This window comes from Polyodon spathula, chromosome 32, assembly GCF_017654505.1.
Source record: "Polyodon spathula isolate WHYD16114869_AA chromosome 32, ASM1765450v1, whole genome shotgun sequence".
NCBI classification, from domain to species: domain Eukaryota; kingdom Metazoa; phylum Chordata; class Actinopteri; order Acipenseriformes; family Polyodontidae; genus Polyodon; species Polyodon spathula.
The window spans coordinates 6,856,832-6,879,331 of NC_054565.1; the positions used below are offsets into that span (position 1 = coordinate 6,856,832).

The window sequence follows — 22,500 nt, forward strand, 5'->3', positions numbered from 1 at the left end:
AAATAAATCTGTTTTGTGAGAATAAGCGTTGAAGGAATGTCTTTCAAGATGCTTTGGAATGTCATAAAAAAACTGGTTCTCTGTTTACTTCCCCCTTTAGGACACAGAAGTAGTTTACCAAATCTCAAAAGGCAAGGAAAGGAAGAAGCAAAGTCCTTCACACAGCAGAGAGAGAGAGAGAACATAAAAGAAAGCGATTTCTCTTTGAACAAACCAAAAAATAAAACAGGCTTGCTACGGTTTTTATTGGTTTCTAACATTACCCAAGGCGGCATACCCTGTCCTTTTATCAAAATGAAAATAAAAGAGGAACATAAAAATTCACCCCTGCACACACATTCTATTTTACATGTGATTATGTCAAGCTCTCTGACCTCAGCCTATTCTCACTCCATCTCTCCCTCTCTCTTTCGCGGCACATGCCCTCTAGGGAAGAGATGGATGTCTTTAGGCAGCTGGTATCTCTCCATATGTAACATTGAGCCATAGATCACACCAGCCAAGCAGACAGAGGCAAATGTAACAAGTGGCACTCATCGGAAACAGCCCCGAGTTACAATCACACCGGTGTGCATCACGCCGCAGTCAATTACATCTGCTTGCAAGAGCCGCTCGCCTGACCTTGTGAGCAAAGAATAAAGACGGGGCCCAGGACACTGGCTGCTGGAGCCCTTAGCTCTGACCGCAGCAAAACAAAATCTAGCACTATACATGTAAAGGACTAAGCAGCCATCCTTCAACCAGTGCATTAATGTTAAACATCTTAGAAATAAGCATTTATGCACATCACGTTCCTGACTCAGGAGCTCTGATCCACCCGGATTACAATCTGCTGGCAGAATGCACGCCTGTCACTTGGAATTATCTGTGGAGCGCCGCTTGCATTATTAGAGCAGGGGGTCCCTAACTGAGGTCCGCGGCCCGAAGGTGGCCCCCGACACAGTCCCAGGCGGTCTGCCAGCGCAACCACATTCTATGATTTTAATATTCAAAAATGTTGAAAAAACTACAATAAACACGGCTTTCAATATAACTAATAGTGATGTCCAAATAATATTGGTAACAGTGTAATATAGGCCAAAGGAATGTCGTATTGCAAGTTGTATTTGCTGTACGGGGTCATAAATGAAACGGTAACACTTTATATTGAGGTGCTGCTTATTCATGTTTTATAACTGTATAATAGAGGCATAATAACTATGTTATACAGTATTGATAAAGCATTATATGTGGTTTATAACCATGCAATAGCCATAGACGGAATTACGTTTTTACCAACGAAACAAAGTGGCAATGCAAGTCTCGTTCCTGCACGTCTGTCACTGAGTCTGAAGGCGCGCTTCAGTGAGAGGTAATTCAGCACTAAAGTACAGTCGTCCATTGTACAACTACAAAGTAACGGTTTGCATTTTGACTCTGTCACGGATTGATTTACTGTTCGAAAACCAGAAGGTTGCACTGGCAGGGAAGATCAACTTCCTGAACCTACAAAATCTACTCAGAATGAGCCAGCGAAAAGAGTTAAAGAGAATATAACGATGCGTGCTTAAAGTGGGGCTTTTCCCGTACAGGAGCGAGCGTTTTGCCCCTGTGTGTTTTATGCTGCAAAACTTTTGCAAAATAAGCCACTAGAGTTTTTTGAGAGGAAAGGCTAAAAGTTAAAATCAGTTTAAGCCACACTAATAGATGCTCCCAGCTGTTAAAACTGTGAAGGGAGAAGCAGGCCCGTCCATCTCATTAAGATCACTCCTGGACTGTACGTTGTATTTAGATTTTCTATTACGTGACCTGTTTTTCCTTTTTGAATAACTGAGAGCAGAGTCGTATCTTTTAGCTATAAAGTACAGCCATTAGGATGTTCCCCTGTTATATGTATTGCATTTAAATTGCTTTGTTTAGCTGTTAAAGGAGTTATGGTGCAGGTTGCACTGGTGTTACTAACATGTGATGACTGTTCAGGTATATAATTAAAACTAGCTGCATTTCAAAGATTGTTAGTTGTGAAAAGGTATTTCAAGATTTGATTAAAAACATCTGTTTAGTATTTGACAACTACTTTATTATAACCAAAGTATTTCAAATATATAGCCATTACTTCGCACAATGCATATTCCTAGTGATTTCTATCATTAAAAATATTAGCATCCAAATGAAAAAAGAAAGTAAATATAGGGTTATATCATACAAAAAAATATATGCATCAAGCAAATTGTAACTATGCAACTAAATAACTACTACGTGAAAACACAGTAAATAGAGACACTTAATGTGAAGTGTTACCTAAGACACTAACATATAGTTAATACTGTAATTACTGCAACAGGTTACCATTAGGATTTCATTACAGAACCAGCACAAATGTTATTCCAATGGCCTGGCCTCTCAGAGCCTTCATACAGCCAGCAAATGCCTCTAGACAACGAGGCCACACTCCTACCTCCCACACCCACTTTAGAGAGAGGTAACCCCTGCTGCAAAGTGGAGGAGGAGAGGAGGCAGGCAACAGAAACAAGGCAACAAAAAAGACTCTCGTTTGCTGATTAATTACTTCCCTGCCAGAAATATCAATTACATGAAAGCTTCTCGTATGACAGCGTCTCCTGCTTTCCCGGTAAACAGCAAGCGCATTAGGAGCCCAGTCAATGCAGGCAGGAACAGGCAGTCAGCCTTGACTTGCAGGACCATCTGCTCTTCCAGGCTTTGCCTCGAATAACGTGACCCAGCCAGGGGACCGCACAGGAGAGCTGTAGAACCCACGCTTATGAAAACCACTCCGGGGACAAGCAAGGAAAAAGTTAGAGCAGGTCAAATGTGACGCCACAAAAACATTTGCAAATAGCGTTATGTTGCTATGAGAGATTATTCCATGCATGCCTTATTATATATTGATGTACTAAGTTAGATAGCATGTACAGAACGTATTAATAATAATTACATCTTGTAGGGGATTTGCGAACTGTGCAAACTCTACTGTTCCCAACACGCTCTCTGCTCGGAAGCAATCTCCTCCTCCTGACAGAGAGCATGCAGGACTGACTCCAGTGCAGTTCAGATAAAGCGGGGTTGAATCGCTCAGGTGGAACGCCCTACAGTTTGATAACCTGTAATACAGATGAAAAGTCCGTTACAGATTGAGCCCGTCTGCTGCCATCTGACCATTTTAGAAGCTTTGTTTATAGAGGCAAAGAACACAATCAGCTGTGGTTTAGGGAGAGTGAACTTCTCCAGACAAGGACGGTGCACCCAGAGGCACAGAGCACTTAGTGCTGGAGCCTGAGCCCTAGTCTGTTTCTAGCCCCGGCATTAATCAGCATCCCTGGAAGAGTGGATGGGGACTCCTGCAGGCCACTGGTCCGAGCACCAGTCCCAGCGAGCGTGACAGAGCGCTGCAGAGCTGAGACAGTGGTTATTTCCCAAAGGACCACAGAGGCGTTCCCGACTAACGAGCTGGACAAGAGTCTGAAGAATTCCTGCTGTGGATTTCTGAGGGACAGAGAGAGAGAGAGCTCAGGGGTAGAGTACAATAAACAGGCATACTATGCAGCCCTTGTCAGTGAAATATTGAGTCCTTGAAGATTTCGCTTTCGTATTTTGTAAGTCCAGTTTAGCTATGTAAGAACAGGGTCCAGAATGTGCTCTGTGTGGGTTCCATGCTGGCTGTCTCTGTAAGATGTCAGCAGCTGTCTTTCAAGGCTTTATTAATTATGATCATTTTTTATTTAATAAGACTGCTGCTTTGGAGACACAAGCCTCATCCACTGCCAATGCAATTTTCTTTTACACGCTCTGTCTGCATAGTTTCTGGTCCACATGAAAACAAATTTAAAAATCACCCAATACAAACTCTACGACCTGCATTAGGCCCTGCCACCTGCTGGACAATAAACACTGTAGTGCTAGTAGTAGTTTGACCCCGCCCCCCGCCCCCCCCCCTTCTGGAAACATCACCAGTTTTACACATTCCCCTACGCTACCCATTCATAATGAGAACACAAAACCAAATATCTGTCTGGAGATATCCTCAGAGAACACTAATACAACAGCAACGCAATAAAACACATCCAGCAATTACATACATGATAAAGTTTAGCATTTCCAATCCATCCAGCCCCTATTACAGGAAACAACACGTACAGCAGTGCAAACACATCACTCATTAGCAATAATTACAAGCAAGTCATTAGATACTGTCCATACATCATTCTCAGATACACTTGCGTTCACTTCCCTTCCTTGTGGATTTACAGCGCTCCGTTCCAAACCTGAGAATGAGGGCGGCATATTCATCTTAATTCTAATTCAAGAGGTACATTATTAGGGCGCTAATACAGCCTTTTCCTGCTTCGAAGGCCATTAAAACCAATCAACGGATGTGGTCTGTGACAGTCAAAGGACCATCCCAGCTTTCTAACCAACATCACACACACACACACACACACATATATATATATATATATACACATCATATATATAGCGTGGCTTTAAAACCTGATTATTTAGCAGATTTCTAAGTGCTTTCAGCTACCACCTATATACATATTTCTCCTGAAGATGAGTTTCACTTGGATTACGATAGAGAACACACACATAGTATTACATTAAGCAGGTAAGGAATTCAGTATTAATGAAAGGCAAATGGTGTAAATGATCTCTTTAATGGACAGCACACACACCTTCACTGTTCTCAAAAAACACAAATATCCCAAATTGACAGTCAAGCCATTCATTCCCCATTATGAAGGCATCTTCCCAATAACAGATTTGCTCGTGTGAAATTTATCATCAGAAGCAGTCACGCGAAGAGCAAAGTTAATTTCTTATTGATTAGCAGTTAGCCGTTTTCACTTACACAATTATTAGATGTTATTATTAAAGACATGATCATTCAGAGAGCACTGGGAATTCAATATGGAGAACGCACACACACACACACACAGGACCTAGGCAGGAAAGCTCAGAGCAGACGTATACAGTACCCTCTATAAGCCCTAACATCATGCCTGTGATTGCTGTAATGGGAAAGGTCACCTCAGACTAGATAAGCAGGTTATCTCAGGCAGCACTCTGTCCCTCCATCTCTCTCTCTCTCTCTCAAAGCTGTCAGAGACCACGGTATCATTCCCCTGCAGACTGAGAAGGAGCATATTGTCAATCAGGCTGTAGCTGTAGTCGACAGCTTCTCTTTTGCTTGGCCTTGTGTTGTTCACGTATTTATTTATTTACTTATTGAAAACCAAAAAGACAGGCAAGCGTGGCTCCGCTTCACTGGAAATCAAACGGGACATGAGTAACGTGTGGTCAAAATGTGACAAACACCGTTTCAATAACCTGTGAGGACATAAACGGTTTCCCTGAATGTTTCTATCGGGCTCAAGATGCAAAGACACTAAACCCCCGTGATAATGAGCAATTGCACAGCATTTATTTCAAGGAAGGCAGCGCTCTGACCCTCCAGGAGTATTCAGCTTCTGATCAAAGAGGACAGCGATCCAGGCGGTTTCATTTATATCACAAGGACACCAAACAGAGCAGCAGCAAAACTGACACCCCCCCCCCCAACCAGCACAGCAAGCCAACACTCGATCAGTCCCTCCTGCCGTCCCTTTGGACTCAATTAACCCAAATCAAACAACAGGCATTAAATCATTAAACAAGCAATTAAACAGGCGGCTCTGTCCTTTGTGTGTTAGATTTCATTCCTAATTGTTTTATCTATTCAAGTTTTTGCTGCATTTGTTTGTACGGGTGACTGACATCACACAGGAGTTAATACATATGCTGATTATGCCACAGCCAGAAGCACACATCATCATCAGTTACTTGGACTGAATGTCTTTCTAGGGGCATGAAGGACAACCAAAGGCAGGATCCCCACAACGTAAGGAAGGTGGAACAGCTCTGATAACAATGTTATGTAATAATGTTTAGCAACACAACCTCAGGAGATGTGTACACAGGGCTACACTAACATACTAAGGATGCTTATTATATTAATTTTTTGAAACAGATCTAAAATGTTTTCTTGTAAAGGGGAAGTCCAACCCTAATGCCTTAGATCTGATTTATACATCTAAAAAAAAAAAGCTGGTGAATTTCCTTGTCTGTCCATCGCTGCCAATCCTTCGCTGCTTCGAAGCGTGATGAGATTCGAAACAGAGACAAGAAGAAAGAGGCGTGTCTCTTCGTCTTTGAAAGCAAGATCACAGGAGACCAGGAGCCACGCAAAAGAAGCTGAAACACACAGAGGCCGCACGGGGGCTAATTTGTTCAGTTTTTACATCAAAAAGGCAGAGCAAGCTTTTTATGCAAAAGTCCTGTCTCTCAATGGCGTATTCATAGAACTCTGCTTTTGTGCATGGAGCAATCCTGCGGTCACCTTTGAAGGAAGCACAACAGTGCTCTCGGCAGCTCAGATTAGGAGTGGGCAGGTTGTACCTACATCAGAGGAGAAGAAAGTGGTGTGCTGTTACTGTTTGACTTTATTGAAAAAGTAATCCAGAAGTTAGTGCGCCTCACAGGAACTCATCTCTTGTACTTTTTTAAAAGTCGCTATAAAGTTAGTTGTGCCATTGTTTCATTGTACTGCTGCGTGTCGTGCAATAGGGTGTCCGTGAACAGCAATGAAAAAATCCTGATCGAATACTCATTAGCCTTCATCTTAATTATTCAGTTAATTTATTCAATAGCCCCCCTCACAAGCATGTACTTTTAATTACAATTAGAATTAAAAAAAAAAACAGAATCAATAAAATACATTTCAGGTGAGCCCGAAGCCCTCCTGTTAGCAAATTGTGAATTTAAGGGGCGTCGTGAACGATCGTTAATCTGGCCTCTAATCAAGTGCATGACGTGTTCTCTGAGCATGGCGCTTCTCTGTTTGCATACATTAGGCAGGTAATTAAGAGGTGAACGGAAATGATTTCCAAGGCTCCCACGGATTCTGGGGGCTGTAAACAAACTAGTTAACCTCCGGCACTGGCCTGTCACATTTCATCAATGGTTTGTGCAGCATGGAAGAGACAGACGGCTCGGCTCTTCCTCTCTGACTGCACTGCCATGCGGAGAGGCAGACGAGAGGAGAGGGATCGCTGCAGGTCTCCAAACAGCGTCTGGAGAGTTTGAACTCTACATCGCCATCCACTGACCTTCCACTTCATTAATTCTCTATCAGAAGCTCTGGTTCACTGGATGGGTTTAACTTTTTATGAAATTGCATTTTTTTTTTTTAAGTTTTTATTGAATGTTCTTCTGTTCAGATGTTCTTTTGTTAAAGTGACTTGGGGCGGTTTGGGCTGTGAAAGGCATCACATAAGCTCAAGACTGAGGCTGCTGCTGCTGCTGCTGGTGCTGTTGCTGGTGCTGTTGCTGGGCTGTGAGAAAGATGGAATAGCTATATAAATATTTAAATCAGTAAATCAATAAATCAGTTTCCCTGGTTACAGCACCAACAATCAAAAAGAAACCTGACTCAATCACGCAGGGACTTAATCGTAAAGTATTCTCTGGTATGTTGCACCCATGTCTGTGTGTTTGCATGCCTGAGTTTGTGAGTGTGCACGTTGTCGATTATAGGAACTTTATCATGAAAGCAGGAGCTCTATACCTTCCAGTTGCCCCTGCAAATATGTGCTCTCGTTTATATACATCAACTGCAATCCCATTCTGCTGCTGCAATGATTAACCTCATCCGTACCCCCCACACACACACCTGCCCCCTGTAATCATCAGCATTAATCAGTGCCATTGATCAGCTCCGTTTCTCTGCCAGTCCTCCCTGCCAACATGGCTTTTTCCACCTTGACTGCAAAGTTGATAATAAAATGATTACCAGGATAATCTGCAGCATCTCGCTGAGTTACTTTTCTTGCTTTTTTCAGCCGTCTCCAGAGAGCTAAACCCTTGTTAAATCCCTTCTCCAATTTCCTTTATATATATATATCCAATTTCCTTTATATATATATATATATACACACACACACACACACACACGCACGCACGCATGCACACACACGCACGCACGCACGCACACGCACACACGCGCAGACACACGCACGCGCACACACACACACACACACACACACACACACACACACACACACACACACACACACACAATGGAATAAAAACCAGTGGCTGTGCATGTATCTACTGTGCACGTACAGTATGTATGCATGCATGTCCCCATTTCACAAAGATGTAACTTCCTGTAAGTTATTTAAAGAATGTTTTAAATAATTAGTATTACGCACGCATTGTATTAATGCAACTGAATATGATAATAGATCGAGTATTTCTTCCCCTTTACAGTAACATTCTGCAAAAAAAGAGACAGTGAAATAATGAACTAAACCAGCTAAATAAGTGACATTAAATAATAACTACTAATAACAGAAAGAAAATGTGTGGATCCAAAATAAAGACATGGCCAAGTTGTCTTCTGGAGAACGGTAATAGTATTATTAGTCTGATGCTCTGAGATATTTTGTACATGCAAAGTTTAATCTTCTTGATTTTTTCCATCGCCACCCTCTGATCTGATTTCATTACTCTTATGGTATTAATTTTTTTATCGTGGCAGCTTGGCCTGGGCTCCCAGCATGAAAGAGCTGTGATACAGCTCAGGGTGCAGCAAGGCTCAGTCTATAATAACATGCCTGTAACGATCGAGCCCCAGTTCATTGATTTATACGCTCCCAGACCACTTTTTTTAGGAGGCACCTAATACGGGTTTGGGTCACGATTTGACCTGATCATAGCCTTTGACATGACATGACTCCACAAGGCTCTTGAATGGGTCTTGACGGACTTTAATCGATTCGGCGGTTGGTGTAGAGAGGTGGGCAGAGGATCGGGATGACGAATGTGTCCTTCAAGTTCATCCCAAACATGTCAGCGTTGGATTCAGAGCCAGGGATTGTGGTGGCAATGAAAGATGCCTGAAGTCTCAAACTAAAAAGGTTAGATTTAAATTCACAGTAAAACTGTGATTGTAAGTTTTAGGGTTAATGTTTCTCCTGGAAGAATGGTTCCTGTACTCTTTGCCTGGGGACAAAGTGACCACATGCGACTCCTACAGCAAACCAATCAAATGACTGCCATCATGATTACATCTTAAAATAGACTTTTATAAAAGAGAGAGATGAATGCAATTGGAAACCAGAGGGGGTATTTTCATATTTACATTCGTTTCCCTCTCTTCTGAGCCACCGTACTTGTCAATGAAGCCATTCTGTTTGCACTGACAGAGGTTCTGACTCATTAGATAAAGGTGAGAGGTGGGCAGCAATTGAATCGCGTTCAATAACACGCACTGAATGGCATGCGTTGCAAGTGAATGTAAAGCAGGGCTGGATAAAGAGACAAGCGATTTGCTTCGGTTTTTTTTCTGGAGGAAGAAAATGAAGTGTAGTCTCTGCTCAGCCATCAAGTGCCAGCAGTGATGCAATAACGGGAGTCAGGTGCAAGGCGTGCAGTTGATAGGGTGCGAGTGTAATAAACAGGGGTAGTGGGAGTTTGTATACAAAACATTTACTGCCTCAGCTCAGGTAAACTCATGTATTTGATTTCGCATGTGCCAACCTACCCTTCAATGCGCAATCATAAAATATAGGTATAATTAAAGAAAGTTGGCAGATTTTGACTTTAGATTTTGTGGGCATGCATAACCATGTAATAAAACGGTAATAACGAGATAACAAACAACTATTGATGGAATAAAAATGCTGTTACCATGTCATTACATCAGGTAAGATGTTGTTTACATGTGTATGCAATTACACAGCAGTAAAACCAGGAGCCATGCGTATTTACCCAGTTATTACAATGTAATTATATTGCTATGCATGCATAACCATGTAATAAAACGGTAATAACGAGATAACAAACAACTATTGATGGAATAAAAATGCTGTTACCATGTCATTACATCAGGTAAGATGTTGTTTACATGTGTATGCAATTACACAGCAGTAAAACCAGGAGCCATGCGTATTTACCCAGTTATTACAATGTAATTATATTGCTATGCATGCCCTGTACTCTACAGTGCTATCAGAAACGTTGTATGCCTTGTCCCCTTTTAAGGAACCCTTAAAGTGAATGCGCAGCAATATTAAACCCGGTGCAAGGCTTGCTCAGCCCATCAGGAGGCAATGTGGTCCAGTGGTTAAAGAAATGGGCTTGTAACCAGGAGGTACCTGGTTTCAGCTCAGCCACTGACTCACTGTGTGACCCCGAGCGAGCCACTGAACCTCCTTGTGCTCCGTCTCTCGGGTGAGACGTCGCTGTAAGCGACTCTGAAGCTGATGCATGGTTTACACACCCTAGTCTCGTATCTTGTAAAGCGCTTTGTGATGGTGCTCCACTATGAAAGGCGCTATATAAAGATTGTTATTAATCCAGTGCGTCTGATCCCCTAAACTGGATTCTCTTTCACCACTTTCTCGTTAACTATTACAAGCACTCTGTACAGCTCTGTATCTCACACTCCTATTATGCAAATGCAAATGGGTCCTTAGGCGAAAGGAATTAATCACATTAATGCACTGGGGGAAAAAAAGAGATTAGCAAAGGACACAGTGTATGGAATCTAATTGTGCTTTATGAAATGAAACCCATCGCAAAAGGTCAAAAGGGCTTTAATTACAATTAGTGTTAAAAGAGACTGCTAACCACGCAACTAATACAATGCCTCAGAGGAAGGGGCTTTAAATTAGTCAGCGGACAGAGATCCCCTACAATCGTTCAGTCTAACCTGGGATTCTGAGCTGAACTGTAAAGCAGGACCAGGGCATCGTGGGAACTGGGTTAAAGAATAACGGGGTGATGGTGATATTAAAAGGGTTCTGAGGCCCTTTCCACTGTCAGTGATACGCATGTGGAACGTGGTCACAGCGGCTGTGCTTCTGCACTAGGATGTGTTCAGTGTAGGGTTATTTATGCAGTATTTATTTCCAGTCTTTTCTGTATACACATTAATGTTGTACACATGTTCAGTGTCATATGAGTGATTCATAAAACAAATTCCAGCTCTGTGCCGGAGGGCTCCCCATGCTGTTCCCAATATAATGTTTAATACTAAGGTTCATTAAATTAAAACAAATCGAACACCCCTATTGCAAAGCAGCATTGCAGAAAGAGGTTTGGACTGCATTCATTTTTTTATTTTTTTTTTGCAAACCCCTTTGATGCCTTTTGCCTTTACATTCTCTGACAGCTTTAAAACTGGCTGTCTCTTTTGTTTCATGCAAGTCACGAATCTCCATGGAAATGCGTTGTGCGAGCGGACGATGTTATCCTGAACAGAACAGAAACATGCAGACCAATAACAAGCCTCATTGAGATCGGGTTCTTCACAAAGAGTGCTGCTTCCAGCTCATGCTTTGCAAGCCAAGTATCTTTGAGTGTTGATAGAAAAATGTGTTAAATAAGGCAGGAAGAAGTGAACTGATTCTGCAGTGTTCAGCATACCGTAAAACAACTGCATCATTCCTCCCTCTCTCTGTCTCTCTCTCTCTCTCTTTCTCTCTGTCTCTCTCTCTGTCTCTCTCTTTCTGATCTATTGTGTATTAGATACTGCAGTCCCAATTTGAATGAAAAAGCATTCTGTAAACCTTTAGCCTGGTTATTTAGAATCTATGTCAAGCGCCTACAAACTGATCTCTAATCCTTTTGTCTCATTTTTCCAGCAAAGCTTATTAAAAAAAACATACGCAAACACATCTGAAGAACCTAGACTATGGCAAATGCATCATATAGATACGTGAAATGCATGAGGAACTGAAAAAAACACCTTGCCGTTTTTCTGCGCAGAGGCCTGTTTGAACAGGACCTGCTGTGTTATCCACGGACAGAATCAGCAAATCTCAGCTTAAAGTGTGGTTGTCTTTTCCCAATAGATTCAGGTTGCCTATACAGTCATTTTACATAATTTTTTTATGCCAGCCAAATATATTGCTTAACCCTGCAGTTAATTTAAACCCCATGCACAACGACAGAACACTTAAGCAGCTGACTTTATTTTCTACAGTACAGACAGTCTTAGTGAAACTAATACCTTATCCACATTTCAAAACACTGGGGTTTTAACTAGACAGTGAGAAAGTGATTCATTCAGAATCTTTTACATGAACATTTAATGCATCTGCCACTCATTAACTTCAACCATGTCTAATCAACTCATATTTGAAATGCCACTTGCTCCTGCCAAGCTCAAATTGACCTTACAATGCTGTAACCCAGCAGCCGTGGATGGTCCTGTGGGATAGGATCTCGGTTAAAATGAAAGCTTCTCATAGGTGTAAATCACAGGAGGAAAAACGCACCAGTAATTTACTCATTAAGGCGAAAGTCTAATCTCTGGTTTCATTTAATTAGGAGGCTCAGCTGTGAATCTAACGCTGTCAGAGTCCTTTGTACTTTGGAACAGCCAAACAGCATGCAATATTTACCCGGTGTGCAGCTCCTTGTGAAGGAGCACAGCCAGACAGCTACACAGCGGGCTCTGCTTGAATTCCAATAGCACTGGCCCGCTTCCACCAGGGGCTTGAACCACAGCTAACCACATTTAAAAGTGAGCCTGTTAAGTCCCTTGCAGGTTCATGCGGTGCTTGCGCATCTCTGTCGCGTATTGTCGCAGCAATTAACAGTTGCGTGTCAGGGTATTATTAATAGGCTGAGGGGTCTCGGTGGAGCAGCCACACAGTTAAAGAATTGGGAACCTGGGGATATGCATACTGCTACTGCCAACAGTGTTTTTAATTATCAGTAAATCATTTACACAGGTGTTAGATCTGTCACTGTTTAGATCTATTGAATTGGCCTTGCTTGCTGTAAATTGATTATGTGTTATGAATCAACGTTAGCAGAGCAGGTTTGCATTGCTTCCACTGCTATACTAAGCAGTCTTGTTAAGATAAAAGCCCACCATTGCGTTCTTCAATAACAGTTTGTTGGCTGCTATGCTTTAACAGGGCTTATAGGCACCTGATTGCAGCTCTGCGGGCCCTCCAAGGACTTTGCTGCTCATCAAACCCAATCTGAAAGACTATCATCGTGGCACCTTGTGGTTAGCCGTCATACATCTTTCACAGCTCGTCCTCGCACAGGCTGGCACTGGCGCTGCGTGTCTGGCAGGGAGACGGGCAGAAAGGTTAGAGGCTGCAGCAGCTGCCTGTGACTCCCAGGGATTTTAACGCAATGGTGGGGGTTGCAACAAGCTATGCATGCTCAAGCGTACCCTTGGGACTGAGGTGCCATGCATATGTAGCAGTTAGGCACCTGATTGTTTAATAGTGTCCATTCAAAGGCAGTGGCACAGTGCTGATGAATGTAGTGCAGTACAAGAATGCAGTATGGAAGGGTTAGACTATTTGACCCACGATCTTGACCATCCATAAATGAGGTGTGACAACAAGGACCCCTGACCCACCCAGAAGCGATACACAGATGCAGTGGGGAGGTGCGGGATTAAGAACACTTATTGAAAGGTGTTCTTGTTTTTTAGTCAGTGAGCTGAACTTTGTCCCTAGAATCACGACACGCGTGTATTTAAACCTGTAATGGAATGACACTCCTGCACTTGCAGTCCTAAACTCTCACTCACACTTTGAGCAGACAGCTGGTGTTGTTAACTTTCTTTCTTGCTCTGTTTGAGTTATTTTTTGGTTAGCTGATGCAGAGCCTCCTTGCAGGTAGCATCCAGAAACATTGGCAGCCCCGCAGTCTGCCTTTGTTAACGTCAAGCCGTTTCCGTGGTGATTGATGCAGGCATTAGGCAGCCTTTGGATAAACCGCAGAGTTGACTTTGTGTAACAATTAACTACAACTGGGAGAACCAAATTGCATTCTCAACAATATTCCAGCTATGACATTCAGCAGAATGCGTCTTCAATCATGATTTTATTAATAGCAGTCTGTCAATGAAGTGAAAATTAAATTAAACCCTGTCAACACTATAATCACTCCATTCCCAACAGCCTCAAACAATTCAGAGGGGTTTTTTCTTTTAAGTTTTTTTTAATGCAAAGCATATGCATTATTTTTAATTTCAGTAATTTTTCCCATTTAAACAAAGTAGATCAATTAAATCTGGTGTATGTTATGCTTGCTTTATGAAACCACTCTCCTTTTAAACATTCTTCCATTCAATCTGTTTCTGCAATAGCAGTAATTATAAGGTCATTTGTCAGCCCTTTATATCATGGGTCTTATGTAACCAGGTAATAACTGGGCAGCTCCCAAAGGTTACGTGGTAACTACTGGTGTAACCTGTGTGTAAATACATGGAAATGGGCAGGGGAACAGGGTACTGCATGAACGATACTTTTAGTGTAGGATAGTGCAACTTGACACAGTACAACAAAATCAACAACGGCTTTTATTCTGACTTCCTCCAATTCCAACGTCACTTCTGCAGAGGCTTTGCCAGCACAACCAATTTCATTCTCCACGAACCACCTATTCCCTTTACATGCAAGTCTATTAGAGGAATAAATCATGTCTGATTAGTGCATATATAAAGCAAAAGATTAATTAGACTGCGTGATTAATACTGCGCCAATAACTGTTAGAAGAAGGAGGAGAAATAATAATGCTGGCTGTGTTATGTGCATAACATTACAGTGCAGTGTTAATCAGAAGCATTCACCTCAGTAAAAGGCAATTTTATGCTAGTGGATATGTTTATTCAGTTCTCAGCCGTGCACCTTAACAAATGAGGCTCTGAATTCATACTGAATCAAGCAATGCCTGCCTTGATCTCATGGCTTAACCTCGCTGTAATGCAATCTGTCCCGTTTCTCCACGGGACAACTGGAACAAAACGCTTCCGAGGACGGATGACAAATATTCTGTCACCTCAAGAGCTTTTCCATAATCTTCTGAGCAAGGAAAGCAAGGGGCCAATTACCTGCACTCCGTCGTGCAAGCGATGAGTATGAGTATAAACACACGCTCTCCCCACGCTTGAGTGTTTTATTATATGAAACACTCAAGCTTGTGATGGCAGGCCATGCCTGCCTCTCTCTCCTTGATGGATGTGAAGGCTTCGAACAGGAGATCTGGGCAAACAGTTTACATCTGCGTGGTGAATTTCTGAGTGCTTTCTTCAGCCTGCAGATCTTTGTCATGAAGAACAGGGCCAGGGAAGCGTGCGGGTCGTATTTAAAGAGATATGAGTTACAGGTTTGCTTGTATTGAATCTCTTGCCTTTTTATCATTAGTTATTAATTAACTATCGCACTTGTTCTTCAGTCAGCGGGACTGCTTCTGAAAAGACTCCTAATAGCTGAATTTCCATACTGAGACGCCACAGATTTCTCTCCAAATAAAACATGGATATAAAAAAGTATGATCATGTTCAGCACTAAAATCACCCTCTGAAGTCTAGGGTGGTTAAAACAGCAGAATAAACCAGATAAACTACAATAAACAGAACCTCTCATTCATTCTGAAAGTTCAGTACTGAGGCCACCTTTTATTAAGACCACATTTTGTTGGTCTCTTGTCTGGCCTTATTATTAGCAAGGTTTCACTGCACTTGAGAATCAAAAAAAAAAAAAAAAAAAAAAAAACGTTGACTATCTTCCCAGCGCTTGTCCCCAGCTAGTGAACCACTGAGATGATTGCTCTCCCTTCCCAGCGTCCTGCCTGCTCACAGTTCAAGCTGCCTGCGTTCTCTCACCAAGCAGCTTTGAAGATAAAGGAGGCTGTTGAGAGAGGCGTCACGCGGTTGACCTTTTAAAAGACATCTTGTTCACAACGGCTGATCGATACAACATGAGAAGGGACACATCGCAGCTTATCTGAACAGGACTGCCCTTGGTGAAAAGAAAAGAACCTCACGTGGTCTGAATTAAGAGCGCACAAGAGCTCAATGCAGTGCACTCTCCGTTATAATCCGAGCAGTTGTGGGTACTGTTTCACACCTCAGGTCTTATTGATGTAGAGGTTTTTTTTTTTTTTTTTTGCTTAAATCCCTTGATGCCATACCTGTGCACTGTTTACCTTTTAATTAATTTTTTATTTATTATTTTTTTTAATTTCCAAACGTGGCTAGCTTTTCCTCTTTCAGAGCCAATCACGCTGCCTCGTGTGTTTAAACGCTGTAGTTGCGGTGAAGCTAAGATAATCTAGCTTGTACCTGTGGGATGCTTCTGATTTCATTAAAAGTTATCAGAGATAAAGCTTCTCCAGTCACACCTCACCAAGGTTGGACTGCAGATTATTATTACTTTTTTTGGCGGGGGGGGGGGGGGGGGGGGGTACAAAGACTGCAAAATGTTGAACCCCACACATTTGTGACCCCACACAACGAAAGATGTATTTCTAAATCATTTAAGCCCGTATCAATATGCATTTCCAATTGGTTGGGTTCACTTTATCTTCCTGTTCGTTTGAAAGCAGTTCTTACCACAGCGAGGGGCCCTCGGTGCCACTGATCTCCAGGAAATCATAGTCCTCCTCCAGCTGGAAGTCTGAGAAGACCAAGGCGATGGTGTCTCCCGGCTCCGCCAGCACTGTCCAGGTGCAGTCTGCGTTGTTGTGGTACTCTAGAGGGAAGTGAGGCGTGGAGATGACCCCACTCTGACCTCGCAGCATCCCTCCACAGCCGTCGTCCGCTACAGGGGTAGAGAGCAGAGTTATTTATAGCACGATAGTTGCATTGCTACAATACGATTGTTGTTTTAATTATATTGATTTTATTATTATTATTATTATTATTATTATTATTATTATTATTATTATTATTATTATTATTATTACTTTGTAATGCTTACTGCTTCTTGATATTGCACATTTCCTTCTGTTTTAACCGACATGTAAAGCGCTTCGCGACACTGCGGTATGAAAGGAGTTTTATGAATAAAATACATTGAAATTATTTTATTCCAATCAGGAACAACTGTACTTGTTGTAAAGCAGGGCCCTGTGACTGCAGTGAGGGGCGGTTGTAGAGTATAACCGAGCAGTTACACTGATCATGTGTTACAACCTTGGAAAATTACTGTGTCTTCCTGCAAAGTGTCATCGTCAAATCCTAAGGGAGAACGGAGCTGCAAGCATTCAAAAAGCAGAAAGGTGACTCAACATTACAACCAGAAAATCCAGAAAATCCAGCAACAAAAAAAAGTCTGGGAAGTTTCCATGATTAATTATGGCATAACTGGAGAAGTATGAAGCAGAGAAAAAAAAACTGGAGCAATTTCGATGCATTGAGACTGCTGAATAAAGTTCTGTCGCTGTGCCAGTCAGAAGGCAGGTCAAGTATGAGCTGTAAATATCAAGGCTCCCATTGTCGTTGAAGAGTAAAGACGAGCCTACTGGCTGTGCTACATTGACACTTGTGCCTTATTAGCACAGTACTCTGCATGCTTGAAAACATTCCTCTAAAGAACTATAGCAATGCCTTCACATCCCCCGCTTTGCAAGAGGAAATAGGAGCTCCAGGGAACACGAGGGCGAGATGTAAAAGGCTGCTCTGTGCCAGTCTCTTTGGATAACACTCCAAAGTGAAATGGCCTGGGTGCATGCACACTTTCTATTCCCTAAGGCCCAGCGCTGTAGTGCAAACTTGTACGACAACCATTGGTTCAGTTGTCCTGATGCCAGGGTTCTTGTCAGTGAACAATCACATTAGGGTGCTTCTCTACCCCTTGTGATGCTCCCCTGAAACAAGTTTGAACAGATATTGCACAAGGCTTGAGGGGCAGAGATTTTATTATTATTATTATTATTATTATTGATTGCTGGCATTTCCGGGGAAGACTTTAACCCTTCAGTTTCCACAATGGAGAGGTTGAGCTGATTTTATTACAGAGCGTGTGACGTCATAGTCAAAGGGAAATTGCCATAGCGAGCGTGTCGAGCAGGGCTGCAAATAAAACACAGTTTTCATGTTCGATATAAAGGCCCAGTTCCTAGTGATTATAGGTGAATGCTATTAAGGAATCAAGGGTCTTTAGAAAGCTCTCCAGAGTCAACATACTGTATCTCAGACGTCTGTTTAAGAGTTGGGCTACGGGAGAGGCATTGAGTAAGAAATTGCCACTGACATTTTGGAGTAGCTGCAGGGGTGCATGCTGCTGGGGTCTGAGCCTCGTGCTGGTAGGGCTGATCAGCTTAGTGACTCGGCATGCCCCATTTAATATATCACTTGAAATAAAGAGAGGTCCTCTTCAATACAGGAGAGACCATGCCAGCTTAAGGAAATGGCATTTAAAAAGTTGCCTTGAAGCAGCGACAAAAAGTTAACAAACCAGTTACATAAACTGTTAGCCCATTTTAAATAAGTTGATGGTTAAAGCTACCACCACCCTTACAATAAGAGCTGGCAGCTGGCAAAGTTTTAGCACTAAAAAGTATGGCAACTCAATATTCATATCTAAATATTTTTCAATAAAGTGAATCTCAAGTTCATTATACATTATCCTGCATTAATATGAAATCATGGGCACTTTTTATCAAGTTAATCAATTTTCTATGCAGTTTGCACACAGTGGAAAGTGAATGTGTTGTAGCTTCATGCAGCAGAGCCTGGTCGTTTCGGGCTTACCTCTGCAGAATGGCAGGGGGAAGTCCCAGGCGGCAGTTCCTGTGGAGGTGGCCAGGCAGGTGAGGACAGTGTGCCCCTCCAGGATGAAGCCAGCCGTGCAGCTGTAGCGGATCTTGTCCCCGATGTTGAAGGTGGGGCCCTGCTGGACACCGTTCTGCAAGCGGCCCGGATTTCCACAAGTGTGGCTCGGCAGAACTGCAGGAGACCAGAGAAGGAATGACAGAGTGAGAGAGAGGGTGAGAGAGCATGAGAGTGAGAGAGAGTGAGAGAGAGTGAACGAGTAAGAGAGTGAGAGCACGAGACTGAGAGAGCATGAGAGTGAGAGTGAGACAGAGTGACAGAGTGAGAGGTTGAAGCCTGAGCAAGAGATACAAAGCCGTATTCTCAAAACAAAACATTCACTGCCGCATTGAGTTAACTCCCGTTTCAAAAGAAAAAAAACAAACGCTGGTATTTAAAAGTGTTGAATAAAATAATGCAGGATGTTCGCTTAAGAGCGCCTTCTCTTGCTAGCAATGTGTCATTCCCCTCACAAAATAATTTGTGCAGCACTGTGATAAATGCATCGTGAATATGGGCTGTGTGTGATACAGTATGTGACAGATTGAGAATGGTCCCTATATGGTTCCTTTTGACAAAGCAGAACCACATTGTGAACAATGAGAGATCTTAACACCACCATCCTGGTCTAAACCTGATCTTTAACATTAATAAATTGAATTCTAAATTGCCCAGTGGGAGAAAATGAAGACTGGATTAATTCAGAGGAAAACAGCTTTGGTGATAAGACTATTAATGTCCTGAATGGAGTAAAACCCAGGCGTCCTTAAATCTCCTTTTTTGACACTTGAATCAGCTGTATGTTGTCAAAGGACGTTTCCAGGTTTCATGTTGAATTTAATTGGACTGTACATTTTCAATCACTCTCCCTTCCCCGACCACATTAGCACTGTTTGGAGTTCTAGCTAATAACATGTCCTCCGGAATGGATCCCAGTTACCTGAGATGATTCGATTTCTATAAGTATATAAGTATTATACAGGCAGCGTTATAGTGAAAGAAGGGGCACCCTGATAAAGAGTAGCAGCATTCATTCAGCCTGGCTGCAGATCATGTGCAACAGCCAAATTATCTCTTGAGGAAAGGCAACAACCTCTACATGAGAAATGTTTCGTCCTGTAACGAGATGAAATTAACCCTTCCTTTCTACATCCTTCTTCCATAATGATCCTGAGTGTGCTGCCTTCCCTGCCTCGCTGGAGTGTATCCTTAAATATCACAAGTCCTGCTGATGATGCACAAACTTCATTAACAAACTGAGGCTCCTCACTCCTACTTTCCCAAGAGATATTTCCATAGAACCACGACAAGGGCTGCTCACAATATCCGAGGATGAGCAAATAGGAGCGATTTTTCTTTTGTTCCTTTACTGCAGAATTCTTCCCTAAAGCAATGCAAAATGCTGTTTATATTTTATAATAAAGTCATTACTTTCCCTTCTATGTAGAGCTATATGGGATTGCTTGCTGTTTTCAAATCCCAATGGAAAGAGAATCACAGTAATAGGGAGAACAAGCAACAGAGGGTTGGATTCTTAAAGATATTTACTCCGAATCGTCAACAGCACAATGTTTTTTAGAAAGGAGAAACGCGCAAAATAAACAGCTGAGAAATCTAATGGTTATGCTTGAAGGTAGTTTAAAGTTGTTTTTGATTTATCTTATAATAGTAATTGTTTTGTTTTTTTTTTATTATTACAAAATGGTGCTAATGACATAGGTGCTAATTGAACAGTTTGGAGTAACCAGCTTTGAGATCGAGCCCAAAAGTGTTTTCTAGCAGGCCTGCATTCCCAGAGCAGTGGCCCACTTTGTTTGACATGCTGTATTTCAACAAGCCAGCAAACAAAAGGAGCATCTGTTTCATTATTTGATGCTATTCCAGAACTACCACCATCCTCACTGCAAGTAAATATTTCACTGCCGTCTCACACACACAGACACACACACACGCACACACACACATACCTTCACATCACTTCCAAAAGTCATTCCTCCATCAGATCTGTATTTGCTGAAGATCTCGATTGGAAATCAAAGGGTCAGTGTCTGCTGTATCACCCTCTCACTGGAAGAACATTTCAGACATATAATTCATAATAGGCTGGATTCCATTTCTGTCCCTTTGAAACTTAATGGCTGGAAGAGTTATAAAACTCAGTAATTCCCTAAACTGATGTACTGGTGGCGGCCACGGCTCTTAATAACATATTAAAAACCTGATAACCTTGACCTGCTCTCAGAAATGAAAGAACGGCCAAGCTCATCTGAAGATGACAATTCCCTCTGCTGTTCCATTTCGTTAATATCACCGTCGCTCCCCGGACGTCCGTCTGAAAGTAATTTCGTTCCATTGAGGGATCACTCCGCTCTCCCTTGAATAAAACAAACAAACGAAGCGAGCGGATCGTTCAATGCTGCTCCCATTGTTTCCTGACCTCCAGTGTCAGCAAATGCAAAAGTCAATACCATGAGACAAGCAGCGAATAAGGGAAGCCTTCATACAAATGCTTCGTATTGCAAACGCGCTTGCTGTTTGTGCAACCAACGGACAGGCAGATTCTTATAATTAGCATAAAAAAGCCTAAAGAGTATCTCTCTGTGAGAAAGTCCAAACAGTCCTCTGGCAGGATTGAGGACACATTACAGACCCCAGTCCTGTGCGCTCCGCGGGCGTACATGCATAGGATGGTCCTGGTTCCTGTCCTTTGTTCCAGGATAAATAAATCCTTGGGATTAATCTGGTCATCGCTGTCCTCTTTCCAAGGTCATTTTTTTATATCACAGGGCGACCAGAATTGAACACATAAAGATCCAGGGGCTGGCTGTACCCCAAAGGACTCCTTCACTCCCCCTCCCTATTCTGTAAAAATAAACTGGACTTATATTACCGAGTTGTTGACTCCCAGTGGATCTATTCAGCAGAATGATCTACAAATAAATACAGAGAGCATGATAGGTGGGTGGGTCAGTGGGTGGGGGTCCAAGCTTCTCCCCATGGAAACAGGCTGTGCCGATCACATCAACACAGCCCTCGCAGAGGAGAGAGCAGATCCACTCACAGCACTTCCCAGTGGAACACTCTCTCCACTCCACTGCTCATCCCAGCACAGCGACTGGCTCAGGGGACGCCTGTGCAGAAGCATCCCCTTCACATGAAAACCAGGGAGATCTGCACTGCTAATGTATATTTCATTAGCTAAGGGTACCGGAAACAAGGGTACCTGGTAAGGTGATAATAATGCTGTTCTTTTTTCATAAAAATCCTGTGCAGTGATGGTTTGATGCAAATTTCAAATTTTCCCATTTAGTCTATATCAGTCTGTTTTTTTTGTAACTTTTGAATTATGGCCACAAATTTATATGAATTTGAAATTCCAAAATAATTTCATAGAAGTGCTGAATTTTTTGAGAAAGCACCCTCTTAACAGAGTCATTTACCGCAGCTAGCAATAGTTTCAGGTTTATCCAAGCCAGCACGAATGGTCGGATAGTTGAATAAGATTTATTTCAAAACACTCACTTACTGAGAGATTGATTCTGTGTGTCACTCATCGACTAGGAGGGGGAGAGGTCCAGTCTGTCTCCTTACAGCCTAGGAGAGGGCTTGTCTGTGTGAAAGCTGCACTGTGGACCTTATGCTTCAGGGTACTGTACCTGCATTAAACTTGAAAGTGTTTTCTTTCTTTCTTTGTATTAGAATCAAATTCAATTCCCTTTTTCTTTCATTCTGCCTAGAACACTTAAGGAAACAGACTACTCCAGTGATTTAGAATATAAATACATTAAGTGAAGGAATGTTTGAAACCTCTGATTTACTCCTTCAGATCCAGTTAGAAATCGGCGCTGCTGTCAAGGTTGCCAAGGCAACTTGCATGACCACAGGGA

At 42.3% G+C, this 22,500-nt stretch overlaps 1 protein-coding gene across 1 annotated transcript in view; it reads right to left on the minus strand.

Annotated features, from left to right (window-relative positions):
* LOC121303302 (CUB and sushi domain-containing protein 2-like) overlaps positions 1-22,500 on the minus strand; it is a 132,932-nt gene that overhangs the window by 67,408 nt on the left and 43,024 nt on the right. The window contains exons 4-5 of the mRNA XM_041233893.1: positions 18,554-18,748; positions 16,412-16,619 (exon numbers count right to left, since the gene is read on the minus strand). Coding sequence (XP_041089827.1) covers positions 16,412-16,619; positions 18,554-18,748 — 403 coding nt within the window. The remainder of the gene's footprint in view (positions 1-16,411; positions 16,620-18,553; positions 18,749-22,500) is intronic.